This window comes from Dendrobates tinctorius, unplaced genomic scaffold (assembly GCF_039654945.1).
Source record: "Dendrobates tinctorius isolate UK_male_01 unplaced genomic scaffold, ASM3965494v1 ptg000008l, whole genome shotgun sequence".
Classification (NCBI taxonomy): Eukaryota; Metazoa; Chordata; class Amphibia; order Anura; family Dendrobatidae; genus Dendrobates; species Dendrobates tinctorius.
The window spans coordinates 22,193,871-22,215,854 of record NW_027361676.1 but is presented as its reverse complement, the minus strand read 5'-3'; the positions used below and the strand labels follow the sequence as shown (position 1 = coordinate 22,215,854).

Below are 21,984 nucleotides of genomic sequence, written 5' to 3'. Positions count from 1 at the left end.
CTGACCTCTGGCATCAACAAGGCATTTCCGGCCACAGAACTGCCGCTCACTGGATTTTTTTTCTTTTTCGGACCATTCTCTGTAAACCCTAGAGATGGTTGTGCGTGAAAATCCCAGTAGATCAGCAGTTTCTGAAATACTCAGACCAGCCCTTCTGGCACCAACAATCATGCCACGTTCAAAGGCACTCAAATCACCTTTCTTCCCCATACTGATGCTCGGTTTGAACTGCAGGAGATTGTCTTGACCATGTCTACATGCCTAAATGCACTGAGTTGCCGCCATGTGATTGGCTGATTAGAAATTAAGTCTTAACACACAGTTGGACAGGTGTACCTAATAAAGTGGCCAGTGAGTGTATGTTATTATTTATCATGTCTATATATATATGTATATATATTTTTTTTTTCTGCTTTTGTTTTCATTATTTCGGTTTATATTATTTTATTTTTATTATTTTTATAATTTTTTTCTTCGTTTTTCATTATTATTTTTGTATTTATATCATTTATTATTTCTGTATATTTACATATTTTTCTCTTTTTTTGGAGGATGACAGCCTGAATTAGATTGGACAAATGGTTGTTAAAGATACACTTGTATCCATTTTGCCTATACATGTTACGTTATAGGCTATTTATACCCCCCTTTATATATTCCTTTGATTATGTGGAATTATGCGGTTTTGTTTCTTTTCAATATCGCCACTTTGTGTTTGCGCACGCCGTCGGCGTCTCCTAGGTGACCCTCACCAAGGAAGGTGTCGGTATGGCGTGCATTCCACTGATGTCAATGGAGCCTTTGCTCCTGGAGCGCAGCACGTCCGACACCGGAAGTTACGATGTGGCGTCGGATGCTCCGCCCCCGTGCGCTCTCTTCACACACTGCGGCTGACTGGCCATTTCCACACTTGAGGGCATAGTTAAACGAGCGTGTCATGAGGGATTTTATCGTCCCCCCGAGGAAGCGAGGTGCGAAACGTGCGTCGGGGTGTTTGTTTGACGTGGGGACATCTCTACAATGGGTAAGGGGACTCCTGTGATTTAACCATATGGTTACTATTGCTAACGCTGCTCAGATGATTGTATTGTGAATGGGGACATCTCCACAAAGGATAAGGGGATTCCTGTGGCTTAACCATATGGTTACTATTGCTAATGCTGCTCAGATGATTGTATTGTGACTAGTGTTGAGCATTCCGATACTGCAAATATCAGGTATCGGAATTCCGATACTGAGTTCCGATACTTTTTGCATATCGAATACCGGAATCGGAAGTTCCCATAATGCTATGAGCCAGTTTGATTTGATTCAGCCAATGAGGAATCCTAAGAAGTGTGGGCACATCCTGCTAGGCATGTAGGCATGTTAACCAATGGCATGGCTGTGACTGGCTGCGAGCAGACCACCCAGCTGCTCCTCCCCCAGACACACGCTGAACAGTGATCTATGGAAAGTGAAACTAGTGAGGGAGGAGGAAACGACAAATTCTCATTTCAATGCCAGAACACCCCCCCTGGACATTTATCTTAGAAGCAAGAGATGATATCTTGTAAACCGTGCAGACTAACCACAGAAGGTAAATTACTTATTGTCAGCATTCTGCAGCCTAGATATGCACTGAGATTATGTGAAAAGCCCGGACAACCTGTTCTGTTATGTATTTCCGCCAAGTTGTATCGCCGGCCAGGGCTAGTGGGGTACTTGGTACCGGGCCCGTTGGTTTCAATGGGAGATATCATGGTAGCTGTGACCCGGTCCGTGGCCCTGGGCGTCCATTGTAAAAGGGAAATGTTGAACGTGTGGATGATGATTAAAGTTTATGAGTGAAAGATTCGTGACGCCACCTGTGGTGTTCGGCAATGAAGATGTTAAGCCGACGCTGCAGACAGATCCTCTGGGACAGATGGTGTGGTGCAGCAATGATGTTGTGGCCCTCCACAGGTATGGCTGTAGTCCCAGGGCAGTGTAGATGGAGAGATAGTGAAGAGACGTAGATGGTGCAGTGCCAGGCACAGAGATGTAGCAGTGCTGAGTGTGTTGGCGCAGGAATAACTGGAGGACACCAGGGCATGCAGTTCCAAAGCTTAACTCACAGTCTGTTGTGCATACAGGTGCCCGCATCCGTGCCGTGTCCTCCGGGTCAGGGGCTCAGTCAACCTCCAAGCTAGATGAAGCACTCCATTCCAACACTCCACCAACATGTGCCTTTTCTGAACGTCTCCCTCTATTGCTACACAACCCCTTTAACATAGTCAATATCTTTGTAACTCCGAACGTCTTAAAAAAAAATTAATTCCTGCTATTCCATTCGATTGGGCTAAACCTCTATGCCTTTAATGTCTCCTCCACCTCCCCCAATACATTCTACATTATTCTTAGTTGTTTTCCTTCATGTAGAATTAACTTACAAGGAAAGAAAGGGTTTATTTTAATTCCGATATTTCTGTCTATTGACTTGCATTGGTTTCCGGTATCGGAATAGGCGATATCGGATACTTTTTGGGCATCGGTCCAATCCAATCCGATCCGATATTTCCCGATATCTGAAGGTATCGCTCAACACTAATTGTGACTGCCTCTCTTTATATAGGGAGCTTTTGTCTTTATCTTTCTTTACCTATGCTCACCTCTATGCTAAGAGGTGGCAATTCTATGAATTTACAATACAGCCATTGTTGTATATATTTACATGGGAGTTTCTGACCCCTATTCATTTACATAAGTCCCTACGCCACTATCACGGCTGCATCACTATTCGCCTGTTTTACATGTATTCTACCTTTTGTAATTTTTTGTAACTTTTTATATTATCATGTCTTGTCTTTGATGAATTGTTGGTATCTAATAAAGTGAATCCTTTTATACATATGATGAGACACTCTTATGGTTTCATTTGTATTGTTTCTGAGGGATAAAAACTCTCAGTTTTTCTTGATGTTTTTTGCTATTGGATGGAGAGTATCCCTAAATTAAATTGAACTATGGTATTTATGTATATCCATGTTCCTGGCTATGCATTTACCACTCTGTGATTTAAGTGTACAAAAATTAAAAGTTTGAAAATTGCAAAATTTTCAAAATTTTTGCCAAATTTGTTTTTTTCATAAATAAAAGCAAGTTATAACGACATTTTACCACTGACATGAAGTACAATATGTCACAAAAAAAAGCATTCTCAGAATCAGTGGGATACGTTGAAGTCTTCCAGAGTTATAACCTCATACAGTAAAGTGACAGTGGTCAGAATTGTAAAAATTGGCCTGGTCATTAAGTACCAAATTGGCGCCATCACTAAGGGGTTAAATGAATTGTTGCAATAGGATTTTATAAAATATTTGCAACCATTTATCTCTGGGGCCTGATTCTTCAAAGATTTCACTCCAGAATTCTGGAGTAAAAACTTTGAAAAATATAAAAATTTAGATGCAAATCACAGTTGCGTTTACGTTTTGCAACTTTTTGGCGTCTCCCTCTGAAAAGGGACAGGAGTGCACCAGGGGCATGACGCCACAGCTCGAATAATTCATGACGATCTGTGACATTTCGTGCACCAGAAATCCCAATCCTGTACCTGACTGGAATGAGATTTCTGGCGTGGAGCACGGAAGTGCATGTCACTCAACAGAAGTTCTGGATTCATGAAGAGGTTTGCACCTCTTCATGCATTTAGAATGTCTGACTTCAGCACACTCCTTCAAGAAGACCGGCATAAGCAATACTGGTCTTGATCAACTGGGTCCTATGTATTACACAGCAGACAGAAATCTGTCATTGAGATTGTTATGACAGCAGGCCCTGTATGCTTTATATCTCTACTTCTAAATGGTTTCCTGTGCAGATTTATAACCAATTGGAAGTTGCACTTTTATGTGGTCAACCTTATTGTGGAAATACTCTAAAATCATATATAAATTTTTTACCTGCTGATTTTCTGCAACTAATGGAATTCTATGGAGAAAATCCGCACATAAAACTTAGTGTACCAGCATATTTCTATAGATCTCATTAACTTTGCTGGAACTGTAAGGCTGGTTCACATTTGCGCATGGAGGAGCTGCGGACTTCCTCTGTGAAGCTCCGCCCATGGCCGCACCTCCTCTGGTCAGCTCCGCCTCCGTGGGCATGTGGCCTGCGCGCCTTATCTTTAGCATTGGGTACGCAGGCTGTGCGGATGTATGCAGATGCCTCCGCATGCATCATTTTGACGGTGCGGCAACCTGCGCCGAACGCAACGTGTTGCATTTTAGTGCGGTCACCGCACTGTCAAAATGACACATGCGGAGGCATCCACACCGCCTGTGTACCCAGTGCTAAAGATAGGGCACGCAGGCTGCATGCCGATGGAGAGGGAGCTGACCGGAGAAAGTGCGGCCGTGGGCAGAGCTTCACGGAGGAAGTCCGCATCCCTCCGCAGCTCATCCATATGCAAATGTGAAACCAGCCTCAGACACTGCATTTTTTTTACCCAGTGACAAAAACTCACTAAAAACTTGTCATGGTTACTGAACCTAATTCATTGTGCAATCTGCTATGATATATAGACGATGTAAACACCAAACAGGCCAACGTTTTTAATGAGATGTTATTGCAAAAAAGTTAGCCAAAATACATGCATTCATGTAGTGTCCAATGTCCTTTTAATTATAGGGAAGATGTATTCAAAGTCACCTCCCGAAGAAGCAGAGCGAAACGTGCGTCGGGGCAGAGTGACGCCATTATATCCACAGCGATCAATACTAACAGGTAAAACATGCTCCACTATCATGCCATTTGATTGTGCACATTTAATTTCCCAGACAGGAATGCGCTATAGCAACGACACCATGAAACATAACAGGCTTTTAAAAAACCAATAGACTATGCAGGCACAGCAGTTTTAATAGTACTGGTTCTTTTATCCTGTGTTTTTGGACCTTATAGTGATAATTATCATGGATTTCCATGTATTTATGTCCTTGATCGCAATGCATACTATGGGATTGTGTCGCTCTTTTCTTTTCCAGCACCTTTCTTTACCTTTTAAAATGTTTTTATTATACTTATTTTAATAAAATAGTATGCTTTATGAGGAAAAGTGTACTTCATCTTTACCTGGGTATTAGTTTATCAATTGGTAATTTGATTGTGGTTATTATAGTATTATTTGAAGTACAGTATAACCAATCTAATTAGGGTAAGTTTGATATTAAGAGGACAAGAACGTGTTATAAAGCTCCTTCTAAAGCCTTAGTGATTGCTCTAGAATTGTAAATCAAATTTTAATCCACAATCATGCTATGCACATAAGATCCACAGAAGAAATTTGGACATATAACCAGCCCCATGGACTATAATGTGCACATGTTCTAGCCATGAATAACATGGATGTAACACGGAGATTAAAAATGGACATCACCTAATAAGACTAATTTTTGAACAATAGTTTGGAATTAGTTGCTAATAAAGAACACAATATTATATTACACTAACGAATTTTGCTTTACAGTCAAGCATATAGCTCAGAAGGATAATACTGTATATGAAAAAATTATCATAATTACTTTCTTAACGAGAGACGCAAAGTAATTACTTTGCTGCAAGGTGACTTCACTGTTTAACATCAGAAGAAAATTGAAGCAAACAAGAGCTTATTAAATAGTATTTTGAAATCAAGAAAGATTTACCTAATTTTAGATACACTGATCAGCCATAATATTAAAACCAATGACCTATCTGCTCAAGAACCAGCACGTAATAATATTAAGAAATTGATGGTTATTTTATGCTTTTACATTGCCTGCTGTTACCCAAATGTTTAAAACTCCAGGAAAATGCCTTTATGGCTAATGGCTGACAATGATAGAAAGGCGACACAATACAGCGCAACGCAACTTGCTGAGTGTGGGGCTGTGCGGTCGCTGAGGGCCTGCACTGACCCCGTCCACAACTAAAAATGCCTACACTTGGCACATGAGCATCCTAACTGGGCCACAGAGTAGAAGGCAGCCATGTCTGATAAATGACACAATTTTTTTTAATTTTTGTCGGAGATGGATGAGCAACTTAATTGGAGAAGGGATGACACCAGGATGCGATTTTGGAATAAGATAAACCGCTACAGTATGATGCCCCTCCACAGAGCAATGTCCCCCACAGCTCCTGTGCGATGGCCCCCCACAGCCTCTCCCACACACAGAGTGATGCCCATCACACAATATGAAGCCCTCTGCACAATATTATGGCCCCCACACAGTATGATGGCCTCTACAGTAACCCTCTAATGCAGTATGATGGGCTGCACACGTACAGAATGATGCCCCACACAATACTCCACACGGTAAAATATCCTTCCCAGACTCCCTACATAGTATGACGCTCCCACAGCTCCCCCTACAGCATGATGGTGTGACATCTGCATTAGTGCTTGCTCTTCCTGCCAATGCTTCTGCCGCCGGGGCGGCTCTGCGCTGTCTTTGCAGGCAACGCCATGCAACAGTTTTAGTTTTTAGTCTGTCCAAGGTTGTCTTTTTGAGTCTGCGCCTTCTGACAGACGTAACAGTTGGAACCCACAGCACCCCAAATATAGTACAATTCCCACACACAGCATTGCTCCGATAGTCTGACTGCCTCAAATTATGATGGTGGGATGGAAAATATGCTGATAATTCTGGTAGGAATAACAGAGCAAAAGTGCAATTTTTTTTTTACATTTAGAATAAAAGCATTTACAAAAACAGAAATGTCATGATCACAGCAAGGTCATCGTTAACTTCTTCCTGACACCCTCCAATTATGTGGGGGTCTCATTACCACCATCTTTGTATATCTATAAGGCCCAACCTGTGGCTGAGCTTAATAAGAGATCAATGACCTATACAAGAATGGTATACAGCCACAAGTATTAGTTATAAAAAATACTAATCAGCAATTGCATCACACATAATAAGGTGTGTAGCAAAGTTGGGAGGGACAGGGTTAAATCCTAGCTCTGCAGGGTATTAAAGGGAACCTGTCAGCAGGATTGTGCACAGTAACCTACAGACAGTGTCAGGTCAGCGCCGTTATACTGATTACAATGATACCTGGTGATGAAATCTGTCTTGTGGTTGTTGTTTAATCTTTATTTTCAGTTTTGAGTTAATGATGTGCTCGTGCTCTGGGGCGGTCTGTGGGGAGGGGGGTCTTCATGTGGTGCTCTGATTAGCTATTCATCTGTATGACTTCTGATAGGTCACTGATGTGTATGTAATCCTTTTCTTTCATGTTACCCATAGATTCATAAAAAAAAAATCTGTTTAAAATGGCACTGGCCACGCCTGTGTAGTAGCAGCTATCGGCGATCTGCTAAAAAAAAAAATTCCTCCTCCAAGATGTTGCCACCGGCGCTTGCGTAGTAGCATCTATTGGATTGCTACTCCATCTTAATGGAGACAACTTTTTTTTCTCAAGCAAGATTGTGCCGCCAGCGCCTGTGCAGTAGCAGCTATCCAATTACCGATTGCTGCTACTGCGCCGGCGCCATTTTCAAACTGTTTTTTTTTTAGGAATTTATGGATAGCATGAAAGAAATGAATTACATACACATTATATATGCGATCATGCTGCAGCGCAGATGCCACCGCTGACGCCTGCCTGCAGAAGGGGATTTGTATTTTCACTATGAATATATAATATTCATTATGTTAACTAGGGGTTCAGGTCACTGTGACCTGTCAACAGTCTTCATTATGTATTCCTAATCAAAGCACCACATAAAGACCCCCCACAGGCCGCCCCTGAGCACGAGCATGGTGTATGGAAGTGAAATCTGAATTTTTCTTGTTTCTTTCCTCAGAGTTGTCCCTCCTATGTTACTATGTATATATTGCTGTATTATAATGTTTCTGATTAAAGTCTGTGTTACGGCTACATAGAAATATAGAAATATGTATTATCGTCAGTCATTAATGATATAGCCACATGTACGTGTTACCATTGTGCATTGTATAATATTATGTGTCTGTTAACTCAGCGGAGACCAGAAACTACAACCGCCCTGGAGGAACCAGCGCCGGAAGCCAAGTATGAGCCAGAGCTCTATTTGCCAGCAGCATAGTATGCAGGCGCACCCGCGGAAGGATCCTGCGTTTCCGGGACGGGCCCGGCCAGCGTTCTGGAGCAGGAAAAGGTGAGTGCACTTCGGAAGCTGTCTTACAGCCCTTCAACCCTGAAGTGTGGTCTGTGCCTCTACCCCGTAACCCAGATGCCCGGCCTGTCATCCGGTCTCCAATCCTGGGCAGTGAGCACCTTCATAGCAGTCCCACGCTGCATGGCTAGTCCCCAGCTCACCAGATTCAGGAGGCACAGTTGGTCCCCTGGTCCATGAACGGCCGGGTTTTGCCCCTCTCCTGTCATTGTGGTGACAGGAGGACATGACACCTGCGGCTGCAGGGTTGTGTACTGGAGCACGGGCATGGGGCCCGATGTGGAGTGGCATGGGTCACGTGCCATTGAACTGTTGTGAATACTGCTTAAATGACGTTATGCTTGTAGCACTATGCTGATTTTTTGGGACTGTTCCGTGTCCCTGTGGGCAAAGGAGCCCTGAAGCACCAAAAAGTCGGGAGCAGTGTAGCCAATACGGGCCATGGTTGAACTGTGTTTTAGCTCCATTATACTGTTTATGCCCACTCTGCTGGAAATAGGAGAGACTGGCTCTTTAACCAGAGACTGCTGGAAAGTCTGTACTCCCCTCAAGGGAAGGGGGAACATCTCTCCTAGGACTGCCTATCATTGCAATCTTGAAAGACTAGGAACTTGGAGTGTTACATGTACACAATGGACTCATGGTTTTCTTGTGTTTTTTATTATTATTGGTCTTTGTATCGTACCTTGGTCGAAGATGACCAAGTTCAAGGTAAGAGGGGTGTAAGGAAGTGAAATGTGATATTTTCTTGTTTCCTTCCTCAGAGTTGTCCCTCCTATATTACTATGTATATATTGCTGCATTATAATATTTCTGATTAACGTCTGTGGTACTGTTACACTGAAATATGTATTATCGTCAGTCTTTAATGGTATTGTCACATGTACGTGTTACCATTGTGCATTGTATAATATTATGTGCTTGTTGTCTATGTATAGTTAGGGAATGCTAGTGCATCCTTCTTGAGACATTAGAGGAGGGCACTCTTAGTACATAGTTCCCCCACAGACCAGGTAGATGTAGTTATGTTGCGGGCCACTAGATGGGGGCACACTAGTGGGGGCTGATAGGATGTTCATAGAGGGTTAATTGTAGGAGGGGCTAATAGGAGTTAAGGTTAGTGCTGAAGAGCAGTTTAGTCAGATGGGGCCAGGGCACCCAAGTGTCCACATGGGCTATAGGCCCGGACAGCGCAGCAGCCATGTAACGTTAAGTCGTTATAGCCCACATTACACACGGCCACTGCTTGTCTTAGCAGTGGGCCAGAACAGGAAAGATGTGGCATCTCATCGCCTGGGCCAATGCTTTTAGGGCAGAGGTTGGCTGGACTAAGGAAATGAAGGCACTTGGAGCTTCAACGAGATTGGTACAGATGGGCCGGATGCTTCACCAGGGGCCACCAAATGTAGTGACTGATGAATGCGTGTCTGGGGCGAAGTAGGCTGAAGGAAATGATATTATAGCGAGTTCAGGCCAGGAAGGAATTGGGAAGCAGTCTAAGATGGTCCGGTCCATGCGTGTACTGCACAGAAGTGATAACAAGCAATGGAAAGATCAGGAAGCAAGCAAATGTTATGATGTACCAACTGTGGATGTAATGTGCAAAATCCTAAGTAAAGAAAGTGTTAAAGTTGTCTCGGACTGTGTCTCCATTGATGGGGGTCGCCTAGAAGAGGGACCGTTATGGCCTGGGAAGTGCCCGAGTGAAGCTGAATCTGGAGATGCAGGTATGCCGAGGAGAAGAGTATTGTTTCATGTAGGGGAAGGACTGGACACAGCTGCTGCAGTAATACAGGTCACGACTACAGTCCTGTCCCTCCCTTACACAACCATTAACACAAAACTGAAAATAAAGATTAAACAACTACCACAAGACGGAATTCATCAACCAAGGTATCATTGTAATCAGTATAACGGCACCGACCTGACACTGTGTGTAGGTTACTGTACACAATCCTACTGACAGGTTCCCTTTAATTAGATCTACCTGTAGGGTTTTGCTAACAACTAGCAAACAGCTTCTTGGAGTGTCAGTCTGGGGCTAGCTCAGTCACGTATGAGTAGGGTCTGTTCTGTTTAGTTAGCTCCTGGAGGAGGTTAGGGATTTATGTCTATGGGTTTGTTTCGGTGCAGCGCAATCTGTGGAAAGCAATAAAAACTGCACGTGTTTGGACCAAAACCGCATTGCCTGTGTGAATGCTACCTAATGCCTACCTGAGAGTGGGAGTTGAAGGTGCTAAAAAGAAATTAGAGGTTGGCTGAGACAGATATAGGAGACAAGATGAATTTGCATGCAATTATATGCTGACCATGGAGTAAATAGCAGCACACCATAACGATGCAGGGTACAACAAATCATTCCATCAGAATATTGAGCATGGCAAATAAACATTTCAAGGTGATTCGAGAAGGTAGTAGAAATGGAAGTTACCCATGTCGATCTGCACCTGGTGAAATGGTGCTAAGTCCAGAGGCGCGTTTCAGCATAAGCCTTCTTCAGGGTGATGCTGAAATGTTCACCAGCCTGATGACATGGTTAATTGACACGTAGTTCACTAATGGGAGTGCAAAATCTATTTCAATTTATTTTTGCACAGATGAAGACGAAGGTGTGACATGTTAAAGGATTATGTGACTTTTTCCTCTCAAAAGGTAAAAGATAAAAAAAAAGGGAAAATCTTTGTTACAAGTACTACAAGATGAAAAAGAAAGACACCCTCCAAAGACATACTACTAGGGAATATAGATTGAGAACCTCAATGGGGGCAGGGATGATAATGTCTGGAAAGCGCTGCGGAATATGATGGCGCTGTATAAGCAAGACTAATAATAATAATTTAGGCTAGTTTCACCTTAGCGTTCGGCAGAGCTGTGGAGGGCAGCATAGTTCCTCCGTGAAGCTCAGCCCAGTGCCGCACCTCCTCCGGTCACCTCCGCCTACGTTTGCATGCGGCCTGCGTACCCTATCTTTAACATTGGGTATGCAGGCCATGCGGATGTATGCGGATGCCTCCGCATGCGTCGTTTTGATGATGCGACGATCGCAACAAATTGCAACACGTTGCATTCGACGAGGGTCGCCGCATCGTCAAAACTACGCATAAATGATAAAGACAGGGTACGCAGGCTGCATGCAAACGTAGGCGGAGCTGACCGGAGGAGGTGCGGCAGTGGGCGGAGCTTCATGGAGGAACTACGCAGCCCTCTGCAGCTCTGACATCCGCAAATGTGAAGCCAGCCTTAGGGGCTGATACGTAAAAGTGTTTATGCCAGAAAATCTCTGTAAAACATATTGATTAGTTGCAAAATGATGAGACTTTTGGCGAAGGACAGGGCAATGTATGTCCAGTAAATTCACTGGAAAGTGGTAGTTTTTCTTACGTCAAAATATATTATTCCAGTCCCTGACTAGAGTAGCATTTCTGGCGATGTTCACGGAGACGTGTACCACTTATAAGTAGTAAATTGTATTTGAAAAAGGGCTTGGTTTGAGCCAGAAACGCGTAATTAATCTTTCTGCATCTACCTTGGAGTGTGGAATCTGTTTACTCTTGAAGAAGTGTGATCATCTCTAACAGCGACTCTCCTATCTATAATTTAATGGCATACACCCCTTGATGAATTAAAGGGAATCTGTCACCTACTTTTAGCCCTATGAGCTGCTGCCATCGCCATCGGGGGCTTATCTACAGCAGCGCTGGACCGGACCGCGACACCCATCGGACCGGACCCCCGGGTGTGTATAATATAACTCATTTTTCTTATCTTTCAGGATTCATCGGGGCTCCTCTACAGCATTACAGAATGCTGTAGATAAGCCCCGATGGCGATGGCAGCAGCTCATAGGGCTAAAAATAGGTGACAGATTCCCTTTAAGACTGGCGTATGAGTTGCCCGTCTCAAAGGGAATCTGTCAGCTATGTAATCCAAGAGCATCATGTGGTAAGGGCTGAGACACAGATTTCAGGGATAGAAAGTCCACAAAATACCTGTAGCCGACAGCACATCAGGAAAATTATATTAGAATTATATTAGAATGCATGTTCAAAGTCCATAGACCCAATTGGACAAAAGAAACTCAAGAAAAAAAGAACAGCATCCAATCCAGGTGAAAAGAAAGAGAAAATGTCTTTATTCTGCCATCGTACAACGTTTCGACCTGCTCGGTCTTTATCAGACCGAGCAGGTCGAAACGTTGTACGATGGGGGAATAAAGACATTTTCTCTATTTTTTCACCTGGATTGGATGCTGTTCTTTTTTCTTATTACAGATTTCAGGGATGTGTCACTTATTAGGCTTTGTGCTGTGATTGCAATACAATGAAGATTATCACTGCGTTGGACTACAGTTCACAAGAGCACTAGTCTGACCACGCCCCCTCATCTGATAAGCAGCTCACTGTCCATACACAATGCATATACAGAGTCTGATGTGGGTGCTGTTAGCTTTCTGAGCTCTGCTGCATGCTATATCTAAAAACTATGTGTCATAATTACTGCACCCAGTAAACTAAGTGATACACTGCAGAAATAAGGGTCTCTTTCCCTACATTATTCTGCCCTCAGATGAGGTAGCAAAAACCTGCTGACAGATTCCCTTTAATGAATTGGGGCCATAGTATTCTGGGTTGACAGAAAGCACGACAACAGAGTTAAAGAATGGGAAGGTTCACCAGAGACGTCAGGTTATCAAAAGGCCTTCCTTCAGCTGTCAAAGAGATGAGAAACACACCAAGGAAGGAAACTGTGTCTGTAGCAGGGTATTGGTAGGAAAGTGACAGGACCCTTAGAACGCCACACCACATTTTATATTGAGTATGCCCAATGTCATGTAAAGTGCAGTGACATAAGCGCTAATGTAATGAGGACGTCTGGCAGTCACTGGCACTGTGGCGTCAGGTGGGTTCTGAAAGTGGACTTTTAGTAGGGACTATGATACAATAAAGAGCATGTTCTCTGTCCTTGAATATTGTTTTGTTACAGAAACATTTTATTCTCTCATCCCCTGTATCTACTCCTGAAATAATTGCTGATGGCTGTTTTCTACAAGTTCCCACATACTTTCCAATCCCTTTTCTGCACCACGTGACCATGCATCAGCGTCGCCGTCTCACACAGCGTTTCCCACGTGGAAGCCTGCACGCCTTCATGAGCGCTCTCGTACATTGAGCCGGCAGGTCTGAATTGTGGTCAGAAAATAATTGGTAAGTTGCTGGAAGCTGGAGAAGACATTGTGACGTATTTAAACACATCCAGATGATAAGAGAGGAACATTTTGCTCGGATTGTTTCTCACACGTCGGTCAAGTTTATGATCAATTAATTTGAATGGGAAAGAAAGTGTTACAAAACGTCTCTCCAGTATCTGCTCCTAGCTGCATCCAGAAACATAGTCTGCACAACTTTTTGGTCTTGCCAAAAAAAACTGATTACCATCTGGATGCTCTTTTTTATGTTTGTTAACATCAATGGTTTCCACTTTGTGTCTGTATTTGCTACATTTGTTGCGGATCCAGTTTTTTTTTTCACTCCGGGTCCATTACGGATGGATGACAACTGGACAAGATCACGGAGTGTAAGTCGCTCAAAAAAATTATTCATCGGTTTATTTGTAATAATAACTACTATTGGAAACGTCAGGGAGCGCTACAGTGATGCTTACACAGATTCCAGAGAACGAGTCAAGAAGGCGGCAATCTAGACCCGGGAGACAGCGGTTCTTACAGGAGTTATAAAAAGTACACTGCCCATCATTGCGCCCACAGCAGCCACGCCGCTTTTATCCATATCATCACTACAAAAAAACAACATATTGGTGAATGTGATTTTAAATTATTTGATCTGCTGGCGACTCTTGGTTCTTTATTATGCAAATTGAATGGGTAGGCTTATGTATGCATACGGCATCACGTCAGTCTGTGGCATAAAGCACCATGTCATCTCCTAGCTAGCTGTCATTTATCATTGATCCCGTCAACATTTCTAATTTGGAGCTGCCAATCTGCCTGACCTGGGCGACGCCGTCCCTTCGTTCTAGGATCACACCCCTGCAGATAGGTGACGACTGCACGACAATGTAAAGAGCAACGAATAAGAGCAAGAGTAACAGAAAAACACAACAGTATATACACAGTCACGATATGAACGAGCACGTGAAGAAGTGTACATGGCCGGTAAACGACCTGCATTCCGGCATGAGATGCCAATGATACACCCTACATATTTCGGCTCTGCCATGGAATCGGAAGCTTTGTTTCTGTGCTGCTGTCACCCATAAAAATGCTAATTACGATACTGCAGGACCGCAAAGTGGCATCCAAATCCAAGTATGTCCCCGGCCGTGCGTCACTTGTTGCGTCAGTCCTGGCGTTCCTGTCGGGAGTCCTGCACTGTTACGGTCACATCGGTGATACGTCTTATTCTGTTCTGACATCGAGAGATCACTAATAGAGAACCAGAAGTCACACTTGTCTCTCGTCTCTTATTCCTGGATATCTTGCTCACTTCTTGCACGCAGTCCGATTATACTACGCTGATTATTAGTATATTATTATTATTATTATTATTATTATTATTGTTCCAGGCTGCAACTTATAACCTTCGCCCCGACCTCACGACAATGATAAATGCCATGCTGAGTGGGAATGTCGTGATTTGGTTTACATGGCGGACATTAAGACATTCGTCATCACAGCCCTTTTTTAAGAAACTGGGTAGCACGGGGTTAAGTCGTCATGTGATATACTGGAAACCCATAATATAATTGTCAAGACGGGCACAAATGCAAAGTGGAGCAGTTGCCATTAGCAACCAACCGGCGCTCACTATTCACGTCATGTCCTACACGGAGGCCGCCCAGTTGCTACGGGCAACTGCTCCGCTGTACGCACTAGTTCTGATACATGTCCACTGCCTAGAGACTATTCACAGGACTGCGCGCTAATGCTCGGTGCCAGCCACAGTGCCAGTGATGGGGGGCAGCTTTATGCCCCCCACATTCTGTAATCATCTGCATCTCCCACATAAAGCCCTCTGACACCTTGGCGGCTGTTCCGACACCAGACAGTAAGTGGCAATGTGCGACATTACAAGCAGCCAGCTGATAGCAATAGTGCGACATGTCAGCTGGTGCGACATATCTGACAAGGGCACACAGTTGCGCCATTAGCCTAGCACTGAGGAGCAGGGGCAAGTTATCTGGGCGCCATTACCTCTGGGAAGAGTAACTTGCGGATGCTCTCCGCTAACGTGTGCAGATAGACCCTGGTGCGGCTGCTCTTCCTCTGCGGCGGCTCCTCTTGGGGTCTCCTCTGCCGGACAGCGGCGTCAGTCCAGACAGGCGGTGGTGCAGCAGCTGCGGCACTGGCCGGCACCTCCTCGTCAGCCTCCTCCGGTGCCCGGCTCTGGGTCAGCATGGAGAAGGGGCATTCTCCGGACAGCTTCAAGTCTTTCAGCTTGGTGCAGAACATGCTGCTCCCCGGTTCCCTGCGCGCTGCTCCCGGGTTCAGGTGCTATCTACTCATCGGTGGAGGTGGAGCATGTGCGCAGCTGACACGGGGTCGCCCAGCTGCCCTTCTCCCTCCTGCCCGCTCGCCATGGGATGTATCCCGGCTCAGAGTCCTCGGCTGCTAGTGATGCCTGCCTGAGCTGTGTGTGACCAGAGAGGTCCCTGCTGTGCAGCCAGCACTGTCTCTGCTCCCAGCACTGTCTCTGCTCTGCTCTCAGCACTGTCTCTGCTCTGCTCTCAGCACTGTCTCTGCTCCCAGCACTGTCTCTGCTCTGCTCTCAGCACTGTCTCTGCTCTGCTCTCAGCACTGTCTCTGCTCCCAGCACTGTCTCTGCTCTCAGTACTGTCTCTGCTCCCAGCACTGTCTCTGCTCTCCTCCCAGCACTGTCTCTGCTCTCCTCCCAGCACTGTCTCTGCTCCCAGCACTGTCTCTGCTCTGCTCTCAGCACTGTCTCTGCTCCCAGCACTGTCTCTGCTCTGCTCTCCTCCCAGCACTGTCTCTCCTCCCAGCACTGTCTCTGCTCCCAGCACTGTCTCTGCTCTGCTCTCAGCACTGTCTCTGCTCTCAGTACTGTCTCTGCTCTCAGCACTGTCTCTGCTCCCAGCACTGTCTCTGCTCTCCTCCCAGCACTGTCTCTGCTCTCCTCCCAGCACTGTCTCTGCTCTCCTCCCAGCACTGTCTCTGCTCCTAGCACTGTCTCTGCTCTCTGTACTGTCTCTGGTCTCAGCACTGTCTCTGCTCTGCTCCCAGCACTGTCTCTGCTCTGCTCCCAGCACTGTCTCTGCTCTGCTCCCAGCACTGTCTCTGCTCCCAGCACTGTCTCTGCTCTGCTCCCAGCACTGTCTCTGCTCTCAGTACTGTCTCTGGTCTCAGCACTGTCTCTGGTTTCAGCACTGTCTCTGGTCTCAGCACTGTCTCTGCTCTCAGTACTGTCTCTGGTCTCAGCACTGTCTCTGGTCCCAGCACTGTCTCTGGTCTCAGCACTGTCTCTGCTCTGCTCTCAGCACTGTCTCTGCTCTCAGTACTGTCTCTGGTCTCAGCACTGTCTCTGGTCCCAGCACTGTCTCTGGTCTCAGCACTGTCTCTGCTCTGCTCTCAGCACTGTCTCTGGTCTCAGCACTGTCTCTGCTCCCAGCACTGTCTCTGGTCTCAGCAGTCTCTGCTCTGCTTCCAGCCCTGTCTCTACTCTCAGAACTGTCTCTGCTCTGCTCTGCTCTCAGCACTGTCTCTGCTCCCAGCACTGTCTCTGCTCTTCTCACAGCACTGTCTCTGCTCCCAGCACTGTCTCTGGTCTCAGCACTGTCTCTGCTCCCAATACTGTCTCTTCTCCCAGCACTGGCTCTGTCCTCAGTACTGTTTTTGCTCTAGCACTGTCTCTGCTCCCAGCACTGTCTCTGCTCTCAGTACTGTCTCTGGTCTCAGCACTGTCTCTGGTTTCAGCACTGTCTCTGGTCTCAGCACTGTCTCTGCTCTGCTCTCAGCACTGTCTCTGCTCTCAGCACTGTCTCTGGTCTCAGCACTGTCTCTGGTCTCAGCACTGTCTCTGCTCTCAGTACTGTCTCTGGTCTCAGCACTGTCTCTGGTCCCAGCACTGTCTCTGGTCTCAGCACTGTCTCTGCTCTGCTCTCAGCACTGTCTCTGGTCTCAGCACTGTCTCTGCTCCCAGCACTGTCTCTGGTCTCAGCAGTCTCTGCTCTGCTTCCAGCCCTGTCTCTACTCTCAGAACTGTCTCTGCTCTGCTCTCAGCACTGTCTCTGCTCCCAGCACTGTCTCTGGTCTCAGCACTGTCTCTGCTCCCAATACTGTCTCTTCTCCCAGCACTGGCTCTGTCCTCAGTACTGTTTTTGCTCTAGCACTGTCTCTGCTCCCAGCATTGTCTCTGCTCTCAACACTGTCTCTGCTCTCAACACTGTCTCTGCTCCCAGCACTGTCTCTTCTCCCAGCACTGTCTCTGCTCTCAACACTGTCTCTGCTCCCAGCACTGTCTCTTCTCCCAGCACTGTCTCTTCTCCCAGCACTGTCTCTGCTCCCAGCACTGTCTCTTCTCCCAGTACTGTCTCTGATCCCAGCACTGTCTCTTCTCCCAGCACTGTCTCTTCTCCCAGCACTGTCTCTTCTCCCAGCACTGTCTCTGATCCCAGCACTGTCTCTTCTCCCAGCACTGTCTCTTCTCCCAGCACTGTCTCTGCTCCCAGCACTGTCTCTTCTCCCAGCACTGTCTCTGCTCCCAGCACTGTCTCTTCTCCCAGCCCTGTCTCTGCTCCCAGCACTGTCTCTGCTCCCAGCACTGTCTCTGCTTCCTCCTGCAGGACAGAGCTGTGAGCTGCTTCTTCTGCCACATGTACTCTCTTCTTGCCTGGTCTCAGCTGACCCCAGCAGGCAAGCAGAGTCCCTCTTTCCTTATCTCCTCCCTCTCTCCCTCCCTCTGAAGACTTCTGGAAAAACAGAACAAGTCTCCATGTGGGTGCGATCCTCTCTTTTTGGATGTTTGCTTAATCTAGCTCAATTCTTTGGAGTCCCAGGGCTGGAACTATATGATAATAAGGCAAAGTTCACACCAGCATGTTAAAAAAATCATGTTATTTTCATTAAAAAAAAAACGACACAATTTTTCCTCAGTGTTGTCTTCCGTATGGCATCCGTTCTTATACATCAGCAGTTATTAAAATTTATGAGATGCTTGGATGCTGCTCAGCTCCTTCATGTGGCATCTGATTATTTCTTCTGAATATGTAGCAGCGGTGGAGGCTGGTGGTTTGTTACCTGACACTCTAAAGGGTTAAATGTATTTGGTGTTTATGTATGTTATAAAAAGATGATACCCACTGGGGCTGCACTTAGCTCTAACAGGGTTAACTGTAATTGATGAATAGATAAGCCTGTGCACAGCTTTAGTAGGTGCCAGAGTAGGTTCCCACCAGGGCCAGACTGGGACAAAAAGCAGCCCTGCCACACAAACCCCACCAGCCCACAAACTATAACACTCATCAGCCCCGATCAGTGAATTTTTCCTATACTTTGTCGTCCCCTCATCACTCGATTAAAGGAGTTATTTAAAGCAGTGTTCCCCAACTCCAGTCCTCAAGGCCCACCAACAGGTCATGTTTTCAGGATTTCCTTAGCATTGCCAAGGTGATAATTGCATCACCTGTGCAATACAAAGGAAATCCTGAAAACATGACCTGTTGGTGGGCCTTGAGGACTGGAGTTGGGGAACCCTGATTTAATGAGCCACATGTTAATGGCGTCACAGTCCGTATGATTGGACCACAGCTCCATTTACATGGTGCTCTTCAAAGCTACGTTTCCTAGGATCATGGGGTTCCTAGCGGTCAGATCCACAACAAACAGAAAGTCATCCCCTATACAAAAGATAGGAGAGAACTTCCAAATTTGGATAACCCTCCATACAGTATTATGGGCACCACATAGTCCTCTTTATAGTATTATGGGCACCACATAGTCCTCCATATAGTATTATAGCCACCTCATAGACCTCCATACAGTATTATGGGCACCATATAGTCCTCCATAGAGTATTATGGGCACCACATAGTCCTCTATAAAGTATTATGGGCAACACATAATGCTCAATACAGTATAATGGCCCCATATATTGCTCCATACAGTACAATGGGTCCCACATATTCCTCCATACGGTACAATGAGCCCATATAATGCTCGGTACACTATTATGGGCCCCATACATTACTGCATACAGTTTTATGAGCCCCATATAATGGTCCATACAGTATAATGGGCCCTCATACTGTATATTACTTCAAACAGTATAATGGCCCCATATATTACTTTATACAGTATAATGGGCCCCATATATTACTTCATACAGTATAATGGGCCCCATATATTACTTCATACAGTTTTATGGGAACCATATAATACTTCATACAGTATAATGGGCCCACATACTGTATATTACTTCATACGGTATAATGGGCCCCATATAATACTTCTCCCTGTCCCCACTGCTCTGGTCTCCTCAGTGTATTCCGATCCTCCACACTGCTTGGCACAGACGATTCGCTGTAGTGATGTCATTGCACCCTCTGCAATAAGACGTCACAGAGCTCAGATGCAGAGAGGGAATGATGAGAGAGGGAGCATCAGCAGATGGCTCCCTCACTCATCATTGTTTTCAACTGTGTCGGCGCTGGCACCAGAGCCCCACTACTTACGAGCCCCATAGCATTCCAAGTCCCCAACGGCACTTGCCAGCTTTTGCCGGGTGGTGATGTCAGTCTTGATATGTGTCATAATTGAGCACCACCAAATATTAAGCAGTGGGTGAAATGCTTTTAGGACACACACCCTTAAATCAAAGGGATTTATAAAAAGAAAATAATCAGCACACCGATTAAATGAATAAATAAGAGAAAAGTGGAGGACTCTTTATTAGCTCATGTGGTAATATTTCAATTCCATAGCAGAGAAATGATCTGTTATAGATCCAAAACTTTGTCACATGGGCTAATAAAGAGTCTGCCACTTTGCACAATTCATCGGAGCGCTTTTTATTTTCATAGATACACACACTTAGAGCAGATACTTATATTTACACCATGTATACAGGACAGGAGGAGTATACGCAATGTACACAGCTCTATACTATATACTGTGGTAAGGAATATAGAGTGGAGCTGTGTATTTACTATATAGTGTAGAGATGGGCCAGTGTATATAGTGTGGATTCTATACTATATACACAGAAATATACTATATGAACAGCTCTACACTATATACACACAACTCTACATTATAATTGACAGTATTATACTATATTATGTTACATACTGCTGAATATATATCACATTGAGACTACTGTATATACATATGTATATACGGGTGCTGGGGCAGATGTACATACGGGTGCTGGGGCAGATGTATATATGGGTGCTGGGGCTGATGTATATACGGGTGCTGGGACTGATGTATATATGGGTGCTGGGGCTGATGTACAGTATATACGGGTGCTGGGGCAGATGTACATACGGGTGCTGGGGCAGATGTATATATGGGTGCTGGGGCTGATGTATATACGGGTGCTGGGGCTGATGTATATACGGGTGCTGGGGCTGATGTATATACGGGTGCTAGGGCTGGTGTATATAAGGGTGTTGGGGCTGATGTATATACAGGTGCTGCGGCTGGTGTATATATAGGTGCTGACTAGAGGCTGATCAGTGATGTATATACCTACTGCCCATATATACATCAGCCTCAATTCAGCACCAGTATATACATCACCCCCGCCAGCACCTGTATATACATCAGCCCCAGCACCTGTGTGTTATACAGGTGCTGATGTATATACTGGTGCTGAGGCTTACATATATACTGTTGCTGAGGCTTACGTATAGATAGGTTCTGACTCGAGGCTGATGTATATACAGTGTAGAGTGTATATACATCAGCCATTTTGGGCACAGTGGCTGGTACTGAGGAAAAGAAAGAAAGAACAGAGAGAGAGAGAAAGTAAAAAAGAAAGATTAGAGAGAGAAAGAAGGAAAGAACAGAGAGAGAAAGAAACATTCTATAAAGATACTATAGCAGCCCGGCTCCCATTGTAGTGCCCACCTGAGCCTCCCGGTGCAGGACATATCATGATCCGCTCACATGGCCGGCATCCCCGATTCCAGGGGAATCCTGCTGTCTTCGCTGTTGGAGGAGCACATGGTGATGGATCTGAAGTAGAGTTGAGCCGATACCGGAAGTCCCATAGAATTTCCCACGCAGCAATGGCATAAAGTGAGACTAGGGACTTTTTTTTTTTTTAAGTGGCGGAGGAATACAGTGCGGAAGGATACCTACCTTCCGTCATTGGATTCCTGCAGCCCGTAGAGAACGGCAGCATCATCTGATGCTGCAGTTCTCTACCCAAGATCGTCGTGGGACACACTCGTGGACTGCTTCGGATCGTGGGTGAGTATTTTTGTGGTTTGTTATGTTAATATTTATTCCGGAAAAGACAATGGCTTCGGGGAACAATGTGACAAGTATTGGTAAGTATGTTACTCTATGTTATATGTACTGTATGTCTATGTATGTATTGTATGAATGTATTGTATGTATGTAGTATATATGTGGTATGTATGTAGCATGTAGTATGTATGTAGTATGTATGTAGCATGCAGTATGTATGTAGCATGCATGTAGTATATATGTAGTATGTATGTAGCATGCATGTAGTATATATGTAGTATGTATGTAGCATGTAGCATGTATGTAGTATGTATGTAGTATGTATGTAGCATGTAGCATGTATGTAGTATATATGTGGTATGTATGTAGC

At 45.1% G+C, this 21,984-nt stretch overlaps 1 protein-coding gene across 1 annotated transcript in view; it reads right to left on the bottom strand.

Annotated features, from left to right (window-relative positions):
- The window catches only part of GUCY1A1 (guanylate cyclase 1 soluble subunit alpha 1), a 108,191-nt gene extending 92,241 nt beyond the window's left edge, over window positions 1–15,950 (bottom strand). The window contains exon 1 of the mRNA XM_073576429.1: window positions 15,378–15,950. Within this exon, the coding sequence (XP_073432530.1) occupies window positions 15,378–15,635 (258 nt within the window). The 5' untranslated portion in view covers window positions 15,636–15,950. The remainder of the gene's footprint in view (window positions 1–15,377) is intronic.
- Window positions 15,951–21,984: the final 6,034 nt, after the last annotated feature.